Source organism: Dichotomopilus funicola (genome assembly GCF_033296635.1).
Source record: "Dichotomopilus funicola strain CBS 141.50 unplaced genomic scaffold C8A04scaffold_35, whole genome shotgun sequence".
Lineage (NCBI taxonomy): Eukaryota > Fungi > Ascomycota > Sordariomycetes > Sordariales > Chaetomiaceae > Dichotomopilus > Dichotomopilus funicola.
Window position 1 is genome coordinate 242,193 of NW_026944056.1, and position 24,991 is coordinate 267,183.

The following is a 24,991-nucleotide window of genomic DNA, read 5'->3' on the forward strand; positions in this document are numbered from 1 at the left end:
CCACCCTTTTGCAACGGTGTTGCGTCTTCTAGAATGTTGAACATGCAGGCTGTTTTTGGCCCAACTACCTACCAATGCGTTTTGAGTGTTATGCTGGGCCCCGATGCCATTCGGCCAGTGCCCGATCAAGTAAGTTAGGTACTCATGACGGTGTCTGTATCGAGACTTGCAACAAAGGTGGGAGCGGAGTAGCAAGCTGGGATCTGGGACATCATCAGGGGCATACCAATACCTAGGGACTGCCTCTGCACATTCACGCATTTTGCAAACTGCAGGAACAAAGAATTCACACCAGCCACATCCAAAGCAGGTTCCCAATGATGGAGGGTGCGGTTTTGATATCCTTGCCACTTATTTTGGCGGTGCGGGGGCATGACTCTGTTGAAGACAACTCCACACCGACTGCTCCAAGGTGGGAAAGGCTCGGCTCCGACGATTAGGATGGACCTTGGGGACAGAGACCCTTATTTTTAGCTTCGAAAATCAGCCATGTCAAAGTTTTCTTTAGGTGAAAATTTGTTTCCGAAAATGAATGCGAGTACCATTCTTGGAGCATTCGGGAATCATTCCAATATTAAGGCATCTCTTCCATTGGAAGAGACATTCACCAGATTCACACAGAACACTGAGGCGTGGTGTGGCGCCTTTTGAAGTGAGTCTCTCCAGGCCAATTTGGCATTGTCCACACATTGGCGCATCCCGCCGCTTGGGGGGAGAGATAGAGGGGGCACAGAGGGGTTCGAAGTGGGAGGGGGACAAAAGGTGAGTCGGCTGGGAGACGCGTCGGGTCGCGAGAAATACGCGACGCGGACGCGCATCAGGGTGGGCCCAATTTAAAGCCTGGTAGCCAATGGTGGGACGGAGATGGGCTGCATGCCCACAATGATTGGTGGGAGCTTGAAACGGTTTTCTTGGACCCTGACAGGCCCCACTTGAACATGATCACGCTCTGATCGTTTCCTTGTCAAAGCTCCCACTTGAAGCTGTGTTCAGCTTCGACATCCATGTCTCAATGTTCACTCAATGGCCCACACCAAAAGTCGGGAATTCCCGCTTGGGAGAGACAACACCCGTCTTGCCGTCCCAGAGTTGGGGTCTCACACGACGTCTGTTTACACCACATCCCCCCTGACCCCTTGTTGGTGTTTACTTCTTACCAGCGGTGAGGATACCCAATGAATTTGGCTTCAGTTAAGCATCAATTAGTGTAGTGGTACCCGGACACCTACTCGATGGAGAGCTGTTGCATGCGACCATTATGAGCAACCCCTATTTCCCTTAAACAAACAGCTTGCTCCCTCGCTGTGCTAGTTAGACTCTGCAATCGATGGCTTTGCTGTTACAACTGTTTGGCTTAGAACATCTACGTGATTTCGTTATAACCCCTCTCGTTCCTACTCAATTATCTTTTTTTAAAAAAACGCCCGGCTACCTCCTCTGGCTCGCGAGATCAGACGACTGCCGGTCATTCCAGGTTTTTCTTTGTGAGTCATGATACCTTGACAATGTGACTTCTATTAGCCCTTCGCGTGGTACCATCTAGGTAGGTCAAGGGGTTCGTCCGAACTCGAGCGAAAAGGGCATGGCAATAACCGTCCCTTCTTCGCGTAGCAGAGATAGGTATCTACGACGAAGCGAGCAAATGTAAGTAGTATGGTGATGAGAGTTCCTGAATCCAAAGCCAACGAATAACCCTCTTTCAACACGCACACATACAGCACAGCACACATCACCGCAGCACCCATTCTGTTGGTGTTATCCCAAGTGCCTGTGCTTTGGTACATGATGTTGCTCCCCACGGTCGTCGTGATCCTGATCTAACAATAACAACTCATCGACTAGTCGGCAAATTCCCTTGCCCACCTGGTTGACCTGTTAGATTCTGTTGCTCCTCATCACCTCCATAAATAACCACGGGAAACTGACAGCACATGTTCTCAAGCGGCAAACCCTTCTCCTAACCTCCTTGCTTTGTTGGGCTCTGCTGCCCTCTCAATCATCTCACAAGCACGTACCATTGCGAACAACACCACTGCTCAGATTGAGATATTTCTGCCAACCTGTCCCCAAGGAGCACAAGCCAGCATGAATAACAGATATTTCAGATGATAAACCGCCTCTTTGTGCTCCTACTTGCCTTCCTATGCCCTTTCCTTTCCCCAGTTCTGGAAAACACGAGCCACTGTGAACAACACAGCTCTTCGGATGGCCAACCTTCCTACCAGCCCTCCTGCCACACTATTTAAACCGATTGAACCCCCCTTCCTCCCCTGTTTCCTCTTCCCTTCCTCCCGCACACATACACACCTTCACACATCTTGACTCGCTCAGGAAGTGTGCATGGCCATCTATCCCCCTTGAGACCGCTCGTAATCGCATCCACAGTCACGGCTCAATATTTCTACCTCTATTCCTTCAAAGCGCCTTGCATCTTGAGCTTTCTAGCTGCATAACTTCTTCATCATTCCCTTTTCCTCACTCAAGCATGGAAGAGTACGAGCACCCCTCTCCCCCAGACCGCCGAAGGGGGCATGGCGCCACAGAACCCAAGAATGAAGAGCGCCCATCTCTCGAGGCTCTTTCGCTGAATCCTGAACGCACCCATCGTAACTGGTGGCCCAAGTACGGTCGGGTGCAAAAGTGCGACTGGTGCAACGGTCGGTCCAAAGGCACTCTCCACGTCTGCACCACTTGCTCCCTCCGCATGTGCGAGGACTGCGCCCGGAATCGGATCTGGCACGCCAATCGAACACACTTCATCGATGCCGATACACTGGACTGGGTCATGAAGAAGATCCCGAGGGTTGCGAGGGCGACAGCCACCAAGGTAACAAAGAAACCACAAGCAAAGCGCCCGGCTTCACCTGATCTCGTCTCAACTTCGGCCTCGCGTCATGGCAAGAAGGCCCGTGTGGTAGAAGAGCCTCCCCAGGAGGAAGAGGGGGACAACAGCTTTGCTGAACCCCTCTCGGAGGTGGCTGTCCCGGCCCGCCAGATAGCCGCTGAAACGCTCCTTGCTCTACACCAGGGAATTAACCACCAGGACGGAAACAACTATCAAGACCAGCACCAGAGGCATACCCACAGCCACGAGCAGACCCACGAACGTGCCGTGTTTGGTCCAGACAGCCACATCGACCCAGCTTTGTCGGAGTATCAGAACCAGAACAAGAACGTTAGCGCCGAGTCTAGGTCCGACTTTCCGGCTGGGGGATTCTCCTTCGTCACAGACCAGGACCGTGAGCACGACCGCATCGTCATGAGAATCTACGAGGCAATTTACGGACCTGGCGCGGTCCTGGATCCCTACCGTAGGCGCACTCGTATCCCCAAGGAGTGGAACGGCCGCCAGCATATCACCAATAACCCATATGATCATGTGCCGGGCGGGTATGAGTACAGCTCACGCCCCAGCGAGTCTTCGACCCATCGCTCTGGCTTTTCTGGCCAGTATCACCCTTCGGAGGTAGGAAATAAATTGTCCCCTTATTCGCCGCTTCCCTCTTGCCTCTTTCCCCTTAACCAGCCTAAAAGTGCCAGTTGAAGCCTGAGCTAACGAACCTTCCACCCCTCTGCAGTATCCGACCTTCCAAGACGCCCATAACCTAGACCTCCGGCACGAACACACCATTCCTGTGGCTAAGGAGTCTGAGAACAGCCGTTATGACAGGCAGATCCGGGACGACATGTGTGATGCCTGGGAACGCAACAGCTCAGTGTTTCAACTGGCTGCCACTCACGGTCAAATTTACGCCCTGGAGGTTCTTTGGGAGGTCTTTGAGCTGCGCCGCCTGTACCTGCCCGAGGCTCTCCCCCATCGCGATAGCCTGGCCGTCTGCTGGTTCGTCGATCGGCGCAACCGACTCAAACGTAACGAGATGGAGCCAACCCGTCTTCCGCAGATGTATGAGCGGGATCAGCACAACCAACGGCAATACAACCAAGAGCAACTATACAGCTCGCGGCCAGTCCGGCCCCGACCGGGAGCTTCCCACGGCTGGGAAGAGGAGGAAGAGTTGATTCGGCAGCATGATCGCACCGCCGAAGACGTTCTCACCCGGACATTTACCAACCACCACGACGCCGTAGGTTCTTCTCATCGTGCCGCCCCGGCCGTTACCGGCAGTGAGCACATGCCTCGAGGCATGGGTCAACACGACCACAACGAAGCTAGCCACAGCCATTATCATCCTCACCGGGAGTACGACGGCCCGCCGCGCGCGGCCCATCCCAGACCCTTCCCTGAGTACGACCCCAACGCCACCACGAAAGCTGACAGGGACGGCCGGGTTGACAACTAAGTCCCCAGCCCGCATCCGGAATCACACACGCCCATCATCATCACCAACCACGGCGTGGCGTGAGCCCTTCACCAATTGAGGGCCACTGACTGATGTTTACCAAATCGATAATTCGACAAAACCGCTCTTGCTCACCGGTGGCTCTGATAAGTGGCTTTTACACAACGGGATTTCTTTTTTGTGGTTGGGTTGAGGGAGAGAGGGAGGGACTAGAGGCCTGCTCTATCTACTATTTATCATGTATCCTCTCACATGCCATCGTAATGGTTTCGTCGTTTTTTTCTTCTTTATCTTTCCGCTTTTCTCTTTCTCTCCTCCCCAATAATCTGGTCTCACACCCTTGCGATGCGTTCATTTTTCCGACTTGGAGGAGCGTTTTATTCGAGAGCTTTGTTGGGTTTTGTTAGGGTCATAAGGGTTCCGGTGTTGACCATTCTGCGCATTTACAGCAAAAAGCAGTCCCCAGTATGGTCATTTCTCTTTCATTAGGTAGCTCGGGCGTTTTGCATTTGGGACATACATCAGCGTAGATTTCGATAGAACGAAGCATTCATCAGCGACCCTCATTCATCAGTTTGCTTTTCAGACACTCAATTGGGGCGGGGGTAATGGAAGCAATGTGCACCAGGGAATGAGGTTATCACTAGTACAGGGCGTGAGACCAGATCGTTTGCTTGAGCCAACGCTGGACATATTGAACCGTATTTTGGCCGCGCTTAGCTACATTTCTACCTTTTGGCTTTGCTATCCGGACGGTAATAAGTAGCTAATGGCCAAACATATGCTTACCACAATCGCGTTTGTGTATTCATTGGATGCTGAGTGTTGGCATTTAGGTTCTCAGGATACAGTGGCGGTGAATTTGGTGAAATCTATATAGCAGATCAGTCAAGTTCTACGCCTGCTTCTTCAATAACAAAAAGAAAACGTTATTTTTTTCATATCTTGGAGATTCCTGGTCAAACCCCATGAGGAACCAAGTATTGCGGGAATAGCACCTATAAGAAACGTTTGTCAAGAAACCAATATGCTAGGGAAAGTCATGGTATTATTTTGAATTACAATTACGCTATCTATGTGTACGCCCTCTTCCAAACCTCTAAATAAACAGCGATACTACTCCTAACGATCGCCGTGGCCAAGGATCGACTCTGTCAACGTATCTTTCTCCGCACCAAGAATCATGTCCAAAAGCTTCTCCTTCTCGGCGCTCTTTTGCACCAATTCCCAAAACGCGCCGGTACCATCTACCGCTTCTTCTTCCCCATCCTGGGTTTGCGAGGCACTAGCGCTGTCGTCATCATCGATGCCGCTAGCACCCTCCGTCGTTTCATCCGCCGCCCGCCTCATACCTGCGAGCAAAAGCTCACGGGGCGTGCCAATCTCAGCTACACGGCCTTTCTCCAGAACCAACACCCGATCGAAGTCGGCCACGGTTGACAGGCGATGAGCGATAACAAGCACCGTGCATCCCGCGGCCGCGAACTCTTGCCGTAGCGACTCTTGGATGTTGCTGTCCGTTCCCCGATCGACCGCGCTCGTGGCTTCGTCAAGTACGACAATTTTGGGCCGTTTAAGGAGAGACCTGGCCAGGCACACGAGTTGGCGTTGTCCCTGGGAGAGATTGGCGCCCCCTGTGCTGACAGGGGTGGAAAGGTTTGTGAAGATGTTTGAACTGTCCTGGCCGGGCTGCGGTTCTGGTATGGGGTCGATCACGGTCGGCTCGGCATTGATTGTTGTCGACGCCTCGGTCGCCGTCTCGGAACGGAGGCCCGGTAATATGGTCGATCCCGATGTGCTGGCGAGAGTATTACTGTCTGGTACGACGGGTGCGGTTTGGTCATCTGTATCTTCGTCGCTCTCAATCAAGTGTACGCGTTTCAGCGACTCAAGCAGCTCGTGGTCTTCGAGAATTCCCTCCATATCCAAGTTTGAACGAAGGGTGCCCCTGAGAATGCCGGGTCAGTCAAAACGCACTAATACCTGCGAGCATTGCATCGGTGGAATTTTGGAGGTTGGTGAAGATAGAGAGAGAGGTGTGAAGGTATACTCACGAGAATAGAAAGGGGTCTTGCGGAATGATGGCAAGACGGCTGCGCAGCTGAGACAACTTCAACGTTGAGATATCCACGTTGTCAACGTGAACGGAACCTTCAAGAGGATCGAGCAGGCGGAATAAAACCGCAGCGAGGGTCGACTTCCCAGCTCCGGTCCGGCCGACAATGCCGATCCGCTCACCAGCGCCGACGGTGAAGTTGAGGTTCTTCAACACAGGGGGGAGATCATCGGCGTAACGAATCGTCAGGTTATTGACCTCGATCTTCCCTTCTGCTGGCCATGCGGCTGGGGCGTCCTTGCCGCCCTCCGGTTCAGTGTCGATCTCGGCGTATTCAAGGACTCGCTCGCAAGCATTGAATCCCAGCTCGACCGAGGTCAAGGATTGCAATAGCGAAGTCAACGCGTTCGTGTACCGCAAGGCGAAAGCCAGGCTGAAACCAGCCAAGGCAGCGTCAACACGGCTGAAGGCCACGGCGTTCGCCACGACGCTGACGAACAAGGCGCCAAGCACCCCCATCCTGAAAGCCATCCAGCGGGTGGACAGCTCCAACATCCATGACGCCTTAGCGCTATTGTCGATCAGGCGATACATACGGTCCATGTAGAAATTGGTGCGGTCAAAGGCACGGATGGTGGAGAGGCCTGAAAGGACGGAGCTAAACTGGTCGTAGATCGGAGAGTGCGAAACCGAGTTGATCCGCTTGACCTCGCGGGCAGCGATGATGTACTCGCGGGCAACACCCACATAGAGAAGGAAGAGTAAGACGCCAAAAAATATTACGTAGACAGATACCGACAGACTGGTACCGGTAGTTAGAAAACGGAACAATAGTTAATCCCTTCAAAGGGTTGGGTGGGCTCAGAAGGAACATACCTAGTGGCAATGATGACGGCCAAGAAGAGAATATTGCGAATAAAGGTAAACGTTTGGTTGGAGAGACGTCTGTCAACCACGAAAGTGTCTGAGGTGAAGCGGTTAAGAATACGGCCAGACGGAACCGTGTCAATCCAGCGTAAGGGTGCTCTAAGAATGGCATGCGTCATGCGCTGGAACAGCGCCTTGGAGGCCGTCAACCCCACGAAAAAGAAAACGATCACACGAATGATCTGGACCAAGAGCATGGCAAATTCGATCACGATGTAGGCACCCAACCCTAGTAGTCGAAGAGTCAGCAGACGCTCCACGCAAACATACAGGCTAACACGCCGTACTGTAGGACCAAAGAACGAAATGGGGTGTGCTTACAAAAGAAGATACCGTGCTCTGTTTCGCCGACCTTCGCGGACACAAAGTCGCTGGTATAAACCAAGGAGACCACCATGTGGGCCGTTTGCGAGGTGAGATGAACCGTATCGGAGGCCGCCTGCTGTGACAGCTCCTTCAAACTCCAGTTTCGGGCCACTGTTAGGAAATGGCCAAGGAGCAGGATGAATATCCCTATCAACCAGTAGACGGTGCCACCACTAGCTTTGTAGTAAGCTTTGTACACCTCCCATTTGACACGTCCGGTCTCCCGTTGCTCCTCGTCTTCCTTCTTGGGATTCTTTAAGGTGTTCGCGTCGGCATGGCCATTTATGTTGTTGATGCCGTTAGTGCCGTTAGTGCCGTTAGTGCCGTTAGTGCCATCGTGGCCGTGGTGAGCACTGTCATCATTTTGTGAAGATTCCAATACCGCGGACACCTGCTGCGCTTCAGCACCACTACGCTCCGTATCAGTCGGTACAAGACGCTCCACTGAGTCAACCTCGCCGCTACGGAGACGAACAAGATAGCTCGCGTAGGGGAGGACCAACTCGGCATGGTGAGTGGCCAAGATGCGGGTCCTCCCCCGGGCAAGCACTCCGGTAAGAGCTTCATCGACAATCAGCTTGCCAACGTGGGCGTCAACCGCACTCAATACATCGTCGAGAACAAGAATGCCGGCTCGAGAGTAGAGAGCCCGGGCAAGGGCGACACGCCAACGCTGGCCGCCTGAAAGACTGATCCCCTTGGGGCCGACTTCCGTCGCATCACCGTCTACGAGAAGCTCAATGTCCTTTTCGAGAGCGCAGGCCCTGAGGACCTTGCGGTAGCGATCTGCGACAAATGGGAGACCAAACGTGATGTTTTCCCTGACCGTCCCACCTTCGATCCAGGGCGACTGGGAAACAAATGCGGTCAGCTGAGGGACTATCCAGTCGGCCTCCGAAATGTGCGTGGCGGTATCGTCGATCTCGGGGGAGGATGGCATGTGAACGGCCCCAGACAATAGCTTGACTTCTCCGAGAAGTGCCGCAAGCAAAAGACTCTTCCCAGAGCCCGTTTTGCCAGTAATAACGCTGAGCTGTTCGATCGGGAAATCCAGAGTGGCGTCCCTCAGGATCGAGTGCGCTTCCCGCTGCGCTTCCGTCCCCGGCTCGGGGATCTCGCTGTCTTGAACCCTCGGCCACGCCACCGTCGCGTTGTCAAACGTAATACGTTCCCCAGGCTCCGACACGGGGGCCTTGTCAGTCTGGTTGAAGTACTTTTCAAGTCTCACGGCGCTGGTCCATGCCTCGAGAAGGTACATCTGCAGAAGAGGCAGTAACGCTACAGCCTCGTCAAGCTGGTCGAATAAGCCTAGCGAGGTGAAAATGATGGAGGCTCGGATGTGCGTGCCGTTCTGCCACACATAAATGAGGAAAGTAACACTGGCGAGCAGCAGCGGGCCAAGGTTGACCATGAAAACCACCAAGCACTGCCAAAGCGCGACCCTCCAGTACTGCCTAAGCTCTTCGTTCCGCGATGAGAGGATTTTGTTCTCCCAGTGTTGCTCGAGAGCGGAGTATCGGATTTGCCGCATGCCTTGGAGCGCTTCCGTCAAGAGGTGAGCTTTCCCATCTCGGTATTTCATCAGACCGAAGTGCAAGGCCGTATATCGTCTAGACAGCATGGAGCTCAAGGGGACCATCAAAGACCCAGCGGCCAAGCCGCACACGACCGGCAACCAGCCCATCAAACTGACGGCAAACCCGCCAGCGAGGATAAGCTTGAAAATAGCCATGGGAAAGTTATTGTTATACGTGCAGAAAATTGTAACGCGGCCACTAACGAAGTCAGTCAAGATTTTAGCGTGAATCTCCTACACGTGGTAATTGGGCTCAGCTTCGAGGGACGCCATACCTATCCAGCTTCATGTGGTTGATCACCGACTGTCGGGTTTCGGGCTCCTTGGCCTTTTTCTTGCCAGCCCCCTCGCCGCTGTCATGGTGCCCATCTCTCTGGGCACCTTCCTGGGCGGAATCGCGGTTTTTATCCGCATTCTGGCCTGGGGGCGCTGTTTCGTAGAGCTTGAGGGCCTTAGAGAAGACAAGAGACTGCAGAAGCGAGCTCACCGGAATCTCGAGTCGACTGGAGGTGATCCATTTGAGCCAGTTGTTGACCCCAACTTGGAGCAGCTGACTCAGTAAAAGCCCAAAGACCCAGAAGAACACAGTCGGGTCAGCGGCCGTGTGCTCTCGGCTCCGCTCAATTTTAGACAAGAAGTTGTACAGGACAACCTGGGGAAACAGGGACAGAAATGCAATGATTAAGGTTAACAACCATTGGAGCACAAGCTCGCCGGCATAGGCTCTGATAAGCCGCTTCCAAAGGGGCCCCTTGGCACGGTTCCCGAGAAATTTGGCCTCTAGGTACCTCGACCCCGTGACAAAATCAAGATTGGGAATATCCTGGACCTGCATCTGTCGATGCTTCGCGACACTGAAAATCCTCCGATTCCAGGAGAACGAGAAAAGGGACAGGAGGGAGAGCGTGTGCTGTTGATCGACAAGTGCCGTCTCATCATAAATATCGGGGCGCCGCGGAACGGCGGCGAAGCCACATGCCGTCACCACAGCCACCATCAGTTGAATAGAATAGAGCACCCCCAAGGATAACGCCGTGGTATCTCTCTCCGAGTCGACAAACGATGCAAGGGCTTCGTAAGCGTGGCGAAAGGCGATAGAAATGGCGAGGACAAGCGCCGACAGCATACCAAAGATGGCGAGGTAGAATTTTGGGTGGTAATGGCGTTTGGGGGGCATGAGAGCACAGTGTAGGCACATGAGCACCTACGAGAGAATCAGCCAAGGCCTCGATGAGAGGAACAGTCAGGCGAGTATTCTTACCCAGCAGGCCGGTTCCGTCCAGGTGTCCAGCGAAGTGAGGGTGTCAGCGTGGTCAGGACTCTTGAGGCCCACAATCTTCACAGCGATAGATGCTGCCAGGCCTGTAACCGCTCCGAGCCAGACCGCAATTCTGGCCCGTGTGTCCGTGAAGGCCCGAATAGAATCCTCGGTGGCGACACCATCGCGATCTTGATAGCCAACTTCATCTCTGCCCAGTTGGATATAGCCTGCCCCCGGTCGAATACGCGTTTTCCAGGCGCGAACAAAGGCGGGTAACGTGAGCAAGGCGACGACGATCGTCACAGCGAGGCCGCTGAGCTGATGCAAGAGATCTGGGTCCAACATCGTCGGGCGGATGTCGGTAAAATAAAGCCCCGAGGCTGGGGGTTGGTACGGCAGCAAATTGAAAGGACAACCCCCCAAGTTAGGGCCTCAATTGCAGTGAAGGCACCTTCAATAACCTCTTGTGGTGCATTGCAAGAGAATTTTTTTGGGTCGTGCGGCTGGTTAACAAACCTGCAGCCAGGAAGAAGATGGGCAAAAACACACAGAGAGGAAAACCCGGCCCAAAGAGTCGGTCGTGGTTGGAACAAAAAAATAGGTCCCAAGGCGTGTGAAGTACAGTGCGAGACTCAGCCGCCCGGGGTTTTTGTTCACAGCTCAGAGGGAAGTAACGTTAGTGTTGGGAGAAGAACAGGAGTATCAAGCTTCCTGCTGTCGGGGTTTGGCAGCTGAACTGGTTCTACCCGCAGCGCTTGGAGGCGAAGGGTCATCAATTACCGAACCAATGCCACTCTCCGCCAATTTGACGCAGCACTGCACATCGCTCTCGGTTGATCACATTGTGCAGGCCAACAGGCCTCCAGCCGCTCAGCGCAATGCTCTGCCGAGTGCGCCCACACAGTGTCCGTACCGTATGTCCGCCGCACCCACGCCGTCGGTTTCGAGCTAAGAGGGGCGCTAAGATAACTGCCGCCGTGGCTGCTTTTTCTTCAGCTGCTCTCATGCGACTTGGCTCACCGCAATAGCCCAAACTGAACTGCTGGTCAACATCGGCCACGTTTCATTATCTACACTGCTCTCTCGCTAACTCCTTTTTCTTTCCCCTCCGCCTTCTCGTCTTTCTTTCTTACAGCCTTTCTCAGTCCTACCACACAATGGCCGCCGACGCCTAACCCCCAACCACACTTCCTCCGTTACAATGGATCGTCTGCCCGCTGATGGACGAGCTGTCCGACGAAGCCAGAAAGACCACACACGTTGCAATCTCACTCGGTTCTAAAACAAATGCGGTGAGTATTTTGCTCTCGCAAGAACTGGGTGCCCAAGAAACCAAAAGGAACCACTGAAACGTACGTGCCGGGCGACCCATGGGGCTGGTGAACTCCTTCTGTGCCGTGTCTGACATGGTTGACGGGATGAGGGGTGTCCAGACTGGCCCAGGTGCAATCGCGTTGACCCGGATGCCCTGGCCGATCTTCTGGTTGCTCAGTCCACGGGTAAAGGAAACAATGGCCCCCTTCGTGGATGTGTAGTCGAGGAGGTCTGGTCGTCCGATATACGCATTAATACTAGCGTTGTTGATGATGGTGCTGCCTCGCTTCATATGCGGCAGAGCATATTTCGCCAAGAAGAAGTAAGGGTGGATGTTGGTGTTGAAGGTATGCACCCATTGGTCTCTACCTGCGACGTCAGCATGTTATGCCCTTAAACCTCGCATTTCATCTGGCCGCTCGAGGCTGACTTACTCAGAGAGATCGTTGATATCCTCCACCATCATTTGGTAGGCTGCATTGTTGAACAGAATATCTATTTTCCCGCCGGAAACATTGATGGCTTCATCAATGACCTTTCTGCAGTTTGCCTTGTCTCTGAGATCCGTGGCCAGCAGGTAGCATTGCTGCCCATACTTCTCTACCCACTTCTTGGTTTTCTGCGCATCCTCCTCCTCCTCGGGCAGATACGCAATAAGGGAGTCGGCGCCTTCCATGGCAAACAAAATGGCGGTTGCCCGGCCAATGCCCGAGTCGCCTCCAGTGATAATGGCCTTCTTCCCCTTCAACTTCCCTGCTGCTTTGTACTTCTGACTTCTGCCATCGTCGGTTGGGATCTCATCAAACAGAGGTGTGGGATAAGGCATGTTGCTCTCCAACCCCGGGAAATCCTGGCTTGTCACCGGAATTTGATGACCTGTTTGTATCAGTCGGTCTTGCTCGGCGTGTAAGTGCCCTGCCCCCCCTTCCCCCCCCCCCTGTGTCTCTTACCGGCTTCAAACTGCGATTTCGAAGACATTTTTTTCTAGATATTCGTGCAAATTATGGTGAACGATGAATATAAACACCTGGGAAATTAAAACTACAAAACAATTTTCGGGGGATCCCTTTTCTAATAATCAACCCAAAGTCATTACACCGCTACCCTTGTTTATAGCTTGCTTGTTGTTTGACTCCACAAAAACATGTGAAGTCAATGACGACATGGGATGTAACCGTCATCTTCATGGACTTTCATGGGACCTGGATCGCTGTGGCCAAAAAAAAGCGGAAGACCAACCCACAGATTTTGGCGTTGTACCCGGGATAGTTGCCTAGAAGCTTAATATCCATATGGCCATAGTGTTGTTGCTTGAGACCTTGTTTTAAACTATGGGTCGCTTGGTTATTCTTTTTTGTCTTCCTTTCACTTTTTTGTCTTTCCGCTTTTGTAAAAAAGTGTGGGCATCCAAGGACAGGCTTCGTCTCCCTTTTTGGCCACAACGAGCCTAGTTAGCCTAAACTTCACTTGACACCTTGTTGGAAGACAACCAAAATAGCAACTACACATCGTGATCTGAGGGTGTCGATCTATGACCAGTATGTAGCTACCACTGACAAGTTCAATCAAACGACAGTTATAACGAGGAGCTTGTACGGGTACAAACAAGACGCCGGAGATGACGCATTACGATGTAGATGCCAGACTAGGGATCTCGGTGATTGACCGAACTTTTCGCCGAAAACAAGACGGCCCCGAACTTGGTTGGGTATGTGTAGTACCACACTACCAATCAGTTCTCGACATGTTACCCAGGTGCCCAAAGCAGCCGGACCTTCCGTTGTTGTCATAGAGAGTGGTGTCTGTTGTAAATGTTTAGCCCGACAGAGTACCTCAAGCAACCTGCTGATCAGGAGCCCACTGACTTAGATCGAGGGATGATTGGACCCCCTTTCCCTCATTATCTTGACATAGACAAGTGAGCGTGATGGTCTTTCTCGGCTCAGCTTTAATGGAGCAGTCGGCGCAGCTAGTCGAGTAGTTCCCACTGTAGTAAATTCTCGTGTTAGTTGGCGAATCAAGAATATACGCGCAGACCGAGTCTTACTTGTCGTAGGCAACTAGTTGGCTGCCGTTGTTGCCAACACACCAATCCAAGTCTATCCTGTTGCTGATACATTAATGGCCACCCCTAATTACGTACGGAAACAAGACCTAGTTGCACATGACTTTACCAGGTGTAATTGTAGCCAAAGACCTCAGTCATGTTATTGCGACAAAATGCGCCTAACCAGTGGTCTGTCAGATTGGCAGCGACGAAGCCGCAGTAGATGACGAAGCTCTGTGTATCAGGTGGAATATCAGAGGCGGCTCGTGTTGCCGCGAAGACGACTAAGCCTGCAGAGAGAATGATCTCAGTGAGGGGGCGCATTATGATAAAAGCCCTTAGTACTCGTGGAGGTAAAAAAAAAAAGGTTGCCTCACGCGGTTAATATTATTAGCCCAGGCGTTTCAACTACCGCTTTCTTGTCAGGTCGTGCTTATATATGGCAGGGTCACGAGAGAGAGCCGAGAAATTGGGTATTCATGGAGAGGGCGGGTGGTTGAGGATATATTTGGGGTTAGCCGGCGCCGGGCCGCTCTATAATTTCGACCCATGATGGATTACTTACCTCGCCGGGAAGTCACGATTACCAACCTTGGTTAGGTAATGACCTTGGGTTTTCCGTGGAAGCCGAAATGGTCATGGGCCATGCCACTGTGACACTAGAGCACACAGAGAGGAAGGAGCACCTCGCACTCACAAGTAAACGTGCGGTCCATATTATGAATAGGTCCATGACAGAGTAGAAGGGCGATCCACCTTCCAGTCCCACACCTCGCTATTCCAAGATATATTCCCTTGTCTCGTGGCCTGTAGGTATCGGCATGGCCTTGTGTGCCTACCTATATAGCCTTGTGGGTGGGTGTGGCATTGCCTTAGGTAGGTAGGTAGGTAGATGGGAAGAATGAATTGTGCCACGAGCTGACGCTGGCCTGTATTGCCTACGCCCCATCCTGGTTGAGAATAACCAGGTTCCCACCGTCGTCGTAGCCAACTTGACCGTCATCCACAGCCTTCCTGAGGTCTTCCCGGAGGGGCTTTTTATCTCCGTTTAACGGATTCCATTCCCAGCCTTCTCGCATCCTAGTGAATTATTAGAATATGTTTGGCCAAGTCCCGGTCTGATGACAGATGATTGGGTTGACACGATGGGACAACGAAGATGCAAGTATCAGAGCTGAGTCTCGCAAATCGACTCCCGGGAAACACATACCACATCCAGCGCAAACACGCCCTCAGCTCCTTGTCCTTAGGTAGAACACGCATCCATTCTGGTTGAAAACCGGGAATGTTCTCATTTCCTGTCCACCGGTTCGACCGGCCGAGAAGCACATCTCTGCAGAAAATCCGCCATGAGTCGAGCGCATACGGCCCCTGGGTAAGATGTCCAATCTCCCAAGCGCACCCAACCGCCCTGTCCCTGGCATCAGAGACCGCATCCGTGTTTTGGCCGCCTGGAGACTGTGGCGTATCCTCCGGGCCGAACATTTCCCCCGCGCTCACATGCCGCCCGTCACCTGGATTTGGGTAGTTTTTTACCCCATACCGTACGTCACCACATGGACGACTCTCCAGCCACATCCGCGCGTATTTCTGGATAACCGCACACCGTACAATGGATAAGCCAAGCGGTCTAATCAGGGCTGTAATCTCGGCCGGATCCGCCGTGGCGAGAGCCTTAGGCGTTGGGAAACGCTCCATGAGTTGCCAAAAGACAGGAATTGCCGCCCTTCCGGTGGTCTTGATAAGAAAAGTGATAGCAACCAGGAGCCGAAACGGGTTATCTGCCAACTCCTCTTGTATTAAGCCGAAATGGGTTGCAGAAAGGGGCGGTATCGGGAGGCCCGAGACGGTGCCTCGCGGCGGACGAGATCGTTTTGTCGTTGACGGTGGAGTCGGCACATCATTTAATGCCTTTATTCGTGGAGGGGTTGCGGTGACGAAGAAGGGAGATCTGGATCCTCCTGTTGCTTTAACTGCTCTCTCAGCAGTCGTGGCGGTATTTGGGTGGGTTGAATTATTAGGAACGGCTACCAGGGTAGCTGCGAGGCGCTCCGTGGGACTGTTTGTTAAGAGGATATTCTTCTTGAGGAATAACCCTCGGGCGGGAGTTGAAGTCAATGAGGAGTCGGGTTGAGGTGTTGCCGTTCTGCCCTCCGCAACCTCGGCGAAATCGTCAGCCTTGATAGGGGTTTGACTAGTGATGGCAATGAAGGGCGGATCATTTCCCTTAACCCTTGACAAATTGCCATCCTGAAGTTTCCCCCACGGCTCCCTTTTGTTTTTTGAGGCTTCGCCTTCTGCCCAAAAATGCGAGGCCACTTTCCCGGGGGGTTTCCTCTTCGTGGGTCTCTTCTCTTTTACTCCGTTTGCCGGGAAAAGGCTCGCCTCCTCCGCGCCAGCCCGAGTTCCTCGTATCTCCTGCAGGAATGGCACCAAGCTTTCCTCCGCATATCCGCCGCTGCCCGCCTTTGAGCTGATGTCCCTGTCCTGCAACACTGCTGCACATTCAAAGAGCATATCCCATTCATCAACTCCACGCATGAGGCTAAGCTGTTGTAGTTCATTCACCTCGGCCGGCGGAACCTGACCAGAGATAATAAGTGACGTGAGGAACTCCTTAGTTTCTGCGTCGCAAACATCGAAGCCGTAAAGTAGGTCGTTTGCGAACGTGGGGTCGGTCGGTGTTGTGGCCGACATTGCGAGTTATGATTGGTGGCTGGGCAGGATCGAGACGGAGTTTTCTTCAATCAAGATTGAAGGAGGGATTTGTATTGGATAAGTTGGGTTAAGACAGGTAAGGCAGGGTGTAATATGTTGTTCTTGTATCGTAGGGTCGTTGTGAGGACAGGGGAAAGAGAGGTGATCGGAAAGTAAAGTAAAAGAGGGTGAAGAACAAACCAGCCAGGACAGTCGATCGGAAAATGGATGTTACGTACCTGGGTGGAATTCTCAGCTATGAACCTAGCTGCAACGTTCCTCTGACGCATTAATAAGGATATGAACAAGTTGCGACTGGAGAAGATATGGACAGCAAGAAAATTCGTCTAGTTCGAGACTGACACATTTGATTTACACCTCTCAAATCCCAGATCTACCCCCAAACCCCACCAGCCGCTTAAGTCGCTTTCCCGGCCCTTCCCTCTTCGTCTACGCCATATAGAGTGATGTGTGGGAGCTAATCCGTATATGGTACATACAAAAACAGGTCAAACGTCGTAGTGCCCCGTCTTTACCTTGTCATCTCAGTAGCGAGGAGGAGTGTTGTTGGTCTTGGGAGGGTCATAAACGACCTTCCTCGACTTGAGCCACGCCCACTTGTACCTCTTCACCCACACGCTCATCGCGAACAGGACCGATGTGACAGCCAGAACTTTCATACCCATGCGCTTCCGGTCGTCCATCTCGGGTTCGGCAGCCCAGTTGAGGAACTCGGTAACGTCCTTGGCCATCTGGGAAGTTGTAGCGGGGGTGCCATCCTCGTATTCAACAAGGCCATCGTACAGGACACGAGCCATGGCGATGCCAGTGCCGGGGAAGTAAGGGTTGAAATTCAGGCCACTGCCTACTTGGGCACCAGCAGGGGGTTCCTCAGGGTAACCGGTCAAGAGGCTGAAGATGTAGTCACAGCCGCCGTGGCGGGCTTTGACGATCAGGCTGAGATCAGGGGGGAGGGCACCGTTGTTGGCGAACCGGGCGGACTCATCGTTCGGGTAGGGTGACGGGATGTAGTCGGACAGTTTCCCGGGGCGCTTCTCGATATTGCCTTGGTCGTTGGGTTCGCTGTCGTACTCGTTCTCTTCGGCCAGAGCCTTGGCCTCGTCGACAGTCAGGATGGAGCCGACAAGTGTGCGGTACGGCACTCTGCTGAGAGAGTGGCACGATGCACAAACTTCCCGGTAGACCTGGAAACCTCTGCGAAGACTGCGGGGTGGAACATGGGTGAGCTCGACTGTAGCCAACAAGTTATGTGACGGGCAGGGGATTGCTTACGCCTGGTGGTCAAAGGTCTTGAACCACTGTTGGTGAACCCAGGGGTACGGGGTAGGGTGCAGACTGCATCAATAGTTAGCTTTCCGGTTCCTCCTTCGGTCCGACGCCGCCCTCGACAACATGGTTGGCCGAATATGCCGCAACGCGGGCAAGCGACGCTGGTCGATGGCAATGGTGCACTCAACCATTGGCGGAACACTCACCCCTCTTCAGCCGGTGTCAACGCATCCGCAGTAGGTCCGTAGAGGTGGTAGTACCACGCGATGGAGCCGGCGGCGACGGTGGTGGCGGCGACGGCAGCAATGTTTAGGCGGAGGGGCGAGTCGGCGGCAGGTTTGGAGCTCGAGGACGACGCAGTGCGCTATTGGCGACAAGGAATTAGCTTCAGGTTGCCCATATGAGGTGTTTCCGAGACTGGTGTAATGAACGGCGCGGGGTGGCGGGCGCAATCGACCGACAGGCCAAGCAAGTCAGGGCATGGTGTAGTCACTGCGGTTGGTGCGATCATTTGGCGGAAACGCACCTTGGGGATGTGCACGGCGCCATTCCGCAGGCCGGCGAATGCGCGCGTCGAGCGCAAGCAGGACCTCGCAAGCATGGTCAGCAGGCCTTGCGAAGCTGTAACGGGTGTCGTGGGTCGGATTGACAAGGCAATTCACTGCCACCGTCGGTGATGTGAGGTCGCAGGCTCGAGCTGGTTGTAGGTCGGCAGGTCAGGTTTCTCAAATTCGGGATTCTTAGGAACTCTCGTCCGCTCATTGGCTCGGCCAATCAAGCTCCCCTCCAAGAGGCCCCACGGTCGATTATTTTTCCGCAAGGTATCCTGCACCCGCCCCACCAACTTTCAGGTTACGCTCCAAAACTCGGGGACGCCTTCATTCTGCGCAATTCACGAAGCTGGGTTGCAGACTGCTATTGGGACTCAATTCAACGCCTTGTGTTCCTCTTCAATCCCGAATATCTAGCAATGCCTAATCTGGGGCACCCCAGTAACCACATTTACGTACAACGCCCGCGACACCCACCTCGCCTGTTCGCCTATTCACCTCATCTGTCCTGCTCCGTAAACACCTCCTCGATCAAACACTGCCTCTCTGACCCAGAACCTCTCTACGTGTCTTGACAGCGTTGGCGAGGAGGTCGAGCACCTGCACTGTGTCGTTCCACCCGATGCAGGCGTCGGTAATGCTCACACCATATTTCAGGCCGTCCTTCCCCTCCTTAGGAACTTTCTGGTTGCCTGTCCCGGATATCAGCATGAACTTGAGGCTTTACGGCAGTGGACTCTTACCCTCGTTAATGTTGCTCTCGATCATAACGCCCATGATCGCTTCCTCACCATTTTGGATCTGTTCCGCTAACACGGCGGCCACCTTGGGTTGGTTCTTGTGATTCTTCAGCGAGTTGCCGTGGCTGCAATCCACCATGAGGCATTGCCGAACACCTGACTTTTGTAGGGTAGCTTTGGCGTCTGCAATGCTCTGAGCATCGTAGTTCGTGCCGCGAGTCCCGCCACGTAGAATGACAAAACAGTCCTCATTCCCGACCGTTCCAACAATGGCGACGACGCCCGGCTTTGTGACCGACAGGAAATGGTGCGGATGTCGTACCGCCCCGATCGCATCGACGGCGACGTTGAGGGTCCCATCGGTGCCGTTCTTGAAGCCAACCGGGAAGCTCAAACCACTAGCCAGTTCGCGATGAAGTTGGCTCTCAGTTGTCCTGGCGCCGACGGCACCAACACTGAGCAGATCGGCTAAGAACTGAGGGCTAATAGTATCCAACATCTCGCTGGCAATAGGCATACCGCGGGAGGTGAGGTCAACAAACAGTTGCCTGCTCAACCGCAAACCCTTGTTGATTTGAAAGCTGTTGTCGATCTCAGGGTCATTGATCAAACCTTTCCATCCCACCGTCGTGCGAGGCTTCTCCAAATAGGAGCGCATGACGATCAGAAGCTCGTCCTTGTGCTTTTCCTTCTCCTTCAATAGCATGTCGCAATACTCGAGCGCAGCTTTTGGGTCGTGGATAGAGCAGGGGCCGATGACGACTAACAGCCTCTGCTTCCCGTCGGTCCCGTTTACGACGGAAACGACCTCCTCACGACTCTCGAGGACGGTCTTTTTTGACTCAGGGGTTTGGGCAATCTCATGCTGTAGCAAACCAGGTGGCGTCAGGGGATTATAGCCACGAACTAACTCCGTTAGTGTGGTGTCCGTCAACTTGTCAGGGCCACGGAGATTTACATACTCCTCCAATCCTCACTTTCCGCCTTGTTGCCAACACTTTTGTTCTCGATATAGAAGGACTGTGTGCCCGCGTAGTCAGACACCTAGCTGGAGCTCTATTGAGAGGGAAAACCTTGAACTTACAGACATGACTGCCGTTCCGAGGGTTGCTCAAGACGGTTATGGAGTCAATTGATGTAAATCTAACGGATCTCTCAGAAAAATAACACAGAACTCAGTCGATTTTTACGGATGGCGGAACAGGGTTTGGGAAGCTCTTCTAAAGTTTTGAGGGACGCTTGTTGGTGAGGGGATGACTCAATGTGGGGTGCTGCTAGAAAACGCCCTTGCCACCAAGCATGTCTTCCATGTCCACCTCTCGAAAGCAACTCCTAAAACGACCTGGGATTTTACATTTCTGCACATCCTATTGGCCAATTGGGAAGGAAATACACGTGCAGAGCAGAATGCGAAGGTTTGGGGTTCCCGCTCAGAATAGCCTGACCTGAAGAGAACGCGGCGGAAAATATATTTTGTCTTGGGGCTGTGCCGATTTCGGAAATAGGATTAAAAATTAAGACCGCGGTCTTACACGTGTAACTATCGTGCATGAGTAAAAGCTTGTTGAGGAGCAGGTGCTTAGGCATAGGTACCTTAGGTAGCGAACATCCTGTGCAGGCCGCCTCCACAGCGATTATAGAACTTCATAGGACAACAGCTGCAGGTAGGTGTTTCACGGATTAAAAGCAAGGGTATGAGATCCGAACGACCCAGATGGATTTATAGAAACTTACTGCTGGCCTAGCGTCATCTTCACGAGGTCTAATTCTACATATTTGTACCTGGCACGTGCCGAGGTGCTCTCGTCTCCAGTGAGAAGACCGAGTGGTGTTGGGGACCCCTGCAAGTTGGCGGCTTGGCGATTAGCTCCACTTTTAAATAAAAGCTCGCCCGATTTGGATGCACGCGATGAACCCGGCCGGCGGAGCCGCGACGACTTCGAGACCTGCGAGCCCTGTGTCAGATCTGGGTAATGCTTCGTAAAGGGCTATTTTTGAAAAGAATAGGCCACAAGGATGGCCGACAGCAGCAACGACGACGACACCAAGTCAAACAAGCGAAGCCACGCTGACTTCGCTGGCGACGATGGCGACGGTATGTCCTTTTCGCGACGAACCCCATCCATCTGTTTTCCCTTCACCGATGCCATTATTTGCTTTCACTGACAAACACAATGAAGGCAGCTCGTCGGACGATGATATGGGGCCACAGTTGCCTTCCGCAGCTCCGAAGAAAAAGCGGCGCGTTCTCCCCTACGAAAAGCTGTACATCTCGGCCCTCCCTAAATCCGCGCGGTACTCGAGGTCACTCATGCACAAGGAGCAGCTCGCGTTCCTTACCATGACACCGCTCACCGAATTTTTAATTACAACATCCGTTGATGGTGCCGTCAAGTTCTGGAAGAAGATTGCCGAAGGGTTCGAATTTGTCAAGGAGTTCAAAGCACACCAAGGCGAAGTTCGCTCTGTGTCGTGTAGTCAGGATGGGCGGAGCTTTGCGACGGCTGGTGTTGACAACACTGTGAAGCTGTTTGACGTGGTTACGTTTGACCTTCTTGCCGTTCTCCAACTTGACTCGACGCCGCGCTGTGTCTGCTGGGTCCACAAGAAAGGCTCGTCCTTACCTCTTTTAGCTGTCTCTGTCAACGAGCCCAAGCCGAGTATCCGCATCTATGACGGAAGGGGGGAGGATCAGGAACCAATTCACACTATTGCCGGCTTGCACCGGAGCCCGGTCTCCCTCATGGCATATAACGGACACCACGACTGCGTGATATCGATGGATGAGGGCGGCATGGTGGAATACTGGCAGCCGGGGGGCACATACGGAAAACCGGAAACCGTCTTCAAGTTCAAGAGTTCCACCAGTTTGTTCGAGTTCAAGAAATCGAAGTCGGTACCAGTATCACTCACTCTCTCGGCCGACGGGAGCCGATTCGCGACCATATCGTTCCCCGACCGGAAAATTCGCGTCTTTGATTTCGCCTCGGCCCAACTCCAACGGACGTACGAGGAATCCCTCGAGGTTATGGAGGAAATGCAGCAGGCCGGGACCGCCTTGCAGAAGCTCGACGCCGTGGAGTTTGGTCGCCGCCTTGCCCAGGAACGCGAACTTGAGTCGCCGGAGTTTCGCAACAAGTTCAACGTCATCTTTGACGAATCGGGCCATTTCATCATGTATGGGTCGTACCTCGGCGTTAAGGTTATCAACACGTATACCAACCGGGTCGTCAAAGTCTACGGTCGGGAAGAAGGATTCCGCCCTCTGGCGTTGGCGCTATATCAGGGACAACCCCAGAAGAAAGGCGTCACAACCGTTGCCATGGCGGCTTCAAGTAATCCCTTGCTGCAAGAATCGGAGACCAGAGACCCAATACTGGTCGCAACAGGCGCGGGCAAGGTCCGATTTTACATGTTCACCAACGAGGAAGAGATATCAAAGTCGACAAGAGACGTCCAAAATGAAAAACCGACCGTCCTGGGGCAGAAGAAAGCCGAGGAGAAGAAAAAGACAGAGACTGGGACGGCTGCCATCGTACATACCAATTATGGTGACATCCACATTCGCCTGTTTCCCGACGCCGCGCCCAAGGCTGTTGAGAACTTTGTCACGCACTCGAGACGGGGGTATTACAACAACACCATCTTCCATCGGGTTATTCGGAAGTTCATGATCCAAGGAGGAGACCCGCTCGGAGATGGCACAGGTGGCGAGAGTATCTGGGGCAGGGAGTTTGAAGACGAGTTCAGCAGCTTGAAGCACGATAAACCATACACCGTCAGCATGGCTAATGCCGGGCCCAATACCAATGGTAGTCAGTTCTTCATCACGACCGAGAAAACGGTATGTTTTGCCCCCCTTCCCCCGCCCTTATTTTTTCACTCCATGATCAATTCCTAACCAGGATTCATTTCCAGCCTTGGCTTGACAACAAACACACCATTTTTGGCCGCGCGGTCCAGGGCTTGGATGTTATTCACCGGATTGAGAGCGTCAAAACGTACAAAGAGAAGCCGGCAGAGGATATCAAGATTCTCAACATTGATATTGCCTGAAGTCACGAGACCGCCTGGAGACAAGGTGGTCGGGTCCAGATGTAGGTTGTCGGGATACCTCATCTGACTTGTGTCATAGGGAGAAACGGCCCGGGAGACACGACTTGAGCACGGGATTATGCCACAAATCTATTTGAGTACTTCAAGAAAGCGCGCATTTCGCCAGCAAATGTACGAAACATAATACCAAAACCTCCCCTCAAACATCTATCAAAGTGACGACTTGACATCGCCGCCATAGTTGATTTTCCTGAGGATACTCCGGTTCAACTCGGACACGTTTTGTACTCCAGCCAACCCCATAGATTGGTCCACATCTGCTAGGAGCCCTGCGAGGACATGCCGCGCACCCTCCGTACCCGCAGCGCCTAAACCATAAATGACTGGGCGCCCAACTAGCACCGCCTTTGCTCCGAGGGCGAGTGCCTTCAGCACATCGGCTCCCGTCCTAATCCCCGAATCGAACATGACTGTCAACCGGTCCCCCACCGCATCCACGATCTCCGGCAACATCTCCAAGCTCGGCACGGCGCCGTCCAGCTGCCGCCCGCCGTGGTTGCTCACGATGATCCCATCCATGCCGGCCCGGACCGCCATCTCGGCGTCCTGCACGCTCAACACTCCCTTCAGCACAATCGGCCGGTCCTGGCCCCAAAACCGCCGCAGCGTAGCGAGATCTTCCCAGCGGTGTGCGTAGCCCGAGAAAACCTCGCCGAGCCAGAAACGACTAGCGGCGATTACGTTATCCTCAACAGCTGTGTCTTGGTCCGGTTCTTCGTTCCCGTTTTCACCGTCGCCTTGCCCTTCGCTCGCTAGGTGCGCCGCAAACCTGCGCCGAAATACTGGGTCGCTGAACCCCAACGCGTTGCCCTCGCCTAGTGCAAACGGCAGGTACCCGTTGTCGAGGTCCAGCGGGCGCCACGACATGGTGAACGTGTCGAGCGTCACGACCAGCACGTCGCAGCCGGCGACGCGGGCACGCGAGAGCAAGGAGGCGGTAATCCCGTCATCCAGTGGCCAATAGAGCTGAAACCAGCGTGGGGCTTTGGGTATGGGGACTGACGTCGGTGCTGGGGCCGACGCCGTTCCTGTCGCAGGGCCGGGCGTTTCCCCGGAAGGTGTTGGGGGCCTAGAAGACGATGAGGGAGGGGAAATGCCCACGGAAAGGTCGGCTGCGGCGGCCACCTCTTCCAGTGGTACAGTTGCGGCCGTGCTGTAGATGAAGGGCACACCGAGAGACGCGCAGGCTGTAGCAACCCCATTTTCCCCATCCGCGTGGTAGGCGCCCTGGACGCCGACAGGGGCCATTAAAATGGGCGTTTCTTAAGTAAGGGCACCGTTGTTAGGTACCGTAGCTGTAGTCTTCGAATAGACGGCGGGGCGATGAGTATGATCATGGAACACCGCTTACCATATGATTTTCCGAATAACTTGACACTGAGATCCCGCGGCATGGTTGGACGCAGCATGCGCGGGATCAGCTTCCATTGTCGAAAGGCGAGGCGATTCGCGTGCATTGTGGCTTGCTCACCGGCACCACCAAACACGTAGTTGAAGGCTTCGGGGGTCATGACATCCTTCGCCGCCTGTTCGAGCTTGTTGGGGTCTGTTGTGATGATGGGCTTTTTCCCGCTGATCATCGCCTGAGCGTAGAGATCAAGCTGGTATTGACCATACGGTGGTCTCTTCTCAGTCTCGCCATCGCTTTTGTCGCGTGGTTCCGACATGGCCAACAACCTGGCCGAGAGTGTGTGTGCTGGTTTGTGGACTTTCGGCACTTGGTGTTTACCATCTGACAGTTAATGTCAG

General features: G+C 53.5%; 7 protein-coding genes across 7 annotated transcripts; 2 read left to right on the plus strand and 5 right to left on the minus strand.

Annotated features, from left to right (window-relative positions):
* Positions 1-2,485: 2,485 nt before the first annotated feature.
* Positions 2,486-4,301, plus strand: C8A04DRAFT_29092 (uncharacterized protein; the record flags this gene model as incomplete). Its single annotated transcript, XM_062780878.1, has 2 exons — positions 2,486-3,466; positions 3,579-4,301. 2 exons carry the CDS (start codon positions 2,486-2,488, stop codon positions 4,299-4,301), a joined length of 1,704 nt encoding a protein of 567 aa, XP_062636645.1.
* Positions 4,302-5,423: 1,122 nt separating this feature from the next.
* On the minus strand, positions 5,424-10,832 carry C8A04DRAFT_12570 (uncharacterized protein; the record flags this gene model as incomplete). Its single annotated transcript, XM_062777380.1, has 6 exons — positions 5,424-6,249; positions 6,356-7,159; positions 7,234-7,513; positions 7,606-9,425; positions 9,502-10,271; positions 10,488-10,832. The coding sequence occupies 6 exons, from the start codon at positions 10,830-10,832 to the stop codon at positions 5,424-5,426; spliced, it is 4,845 nt and encodes a 1,614-aa protein (XP_062636646.1).
* An 826-nt stretch (positions 10,833-11,658) lies between these two features.
* On the minus strand, positions 11,659-12,779 carry C8A04DRAFT_29094 (uncharacterized protein; the record flags this gene model as incomplete). Its single annotated transcript, XM_062780879.1, has 4 exons — positions 11,659-11,765; positions 11,844-12,166; positions 12,236-12,677; positions 12,752-12,779. The coding sequence occupies 4 exons, from the start codon at positions 12,777-12,779 to the stop codon at positions 11,659-11,661; spliced, it is 900 nt and encodes a 299-aa protein (XP_062636647.1).
* A 2,007-nt stretch (positions 12,780-14,786) lies between these two features.
* C8A04DRAFT_37638 (cytochrome C1 family-domain-containing protein) lies at positions 14,787-18,436 on the minus strand (the record flags this gene model as incomplete). The annotated part of the gene is made up of 7 exons (XM_062783954.1): positions 14,787-14,928; positions 15,059-15,930; positions 16,210-16,464; positions 17,139-17,769; positions 17,839-17,901; positions 18,042-18,199; positions 18,362-18,436. The coding sequence occupies 7 exons, from the start codon at positions 18,434-18,436 to the stop codon at positions 14,787-14,789; spliced, it is 2,196 nt and encodes a 731-aa protein (XP_062636648.1).
* A 481-nt stretch (positions 18,437-18,917) lies between these two features.
* On the minus strand, positions 18,918-20,216 carry C8A04DRAFT_29097 (uncharacterized protein; the record flags this gene model as incomplete). Its single annotated transcript, XM_062780880.1, has 4 exons — positions 18,918-19,078; positions 19,130-20,032; positions 20,089-20,146; positions 20,211-20,216. 4 exons carry the CDS (start codon positions 20,214-20,216, stop codon positions 18,918-18,920), a joined length of 1,128 nt encoding a protein of 375 aa, XP_062636649.1.
* A 926-nt stretch (positions 20,217-21,142) lies between these two features.
* Positions 21,143-23,182, plus strand: C8A04DRAFT_37641 (peptidyl-prolyl cis-trans isomerase cyp15; the record flags this gene model as incomplete). Its single annotated transcript, XM_062783955.1, has 3 exons — positions 21,143-21,221; positions 21,307-22,970; positions 23,045-23,182. The coding sequence occupies 3 exons, from the start codon at positions 21,143-21,145 to the stop codon at positions 23,180-23,182; spliced, it is 1,881 nt and encodes a 626-aa protein (XP_062636650.1).
* Positions 23,183-23,392: 210 nt separating this feature from the next.
* On the minus strand, positions 23,393-24,909 carry C8A04DRAFT_37642 (uncharacterized protein; the record flags this gene model as incomplete). Its single annotated transcript, XM_062783956.1, has 2 exons — positions 23,393-24,504; positions 24,594-24,909. 2 exons carry the CDS (start codon positions 24,907-24,909, stop codon positions 23,393-23,395), a joined length of 1,428 nt encoding a protein of 475 aa, XP_062636651.1.
* Between the last annotated feature and the right edge of the window lie 82 nt (positions 24,910-24,991).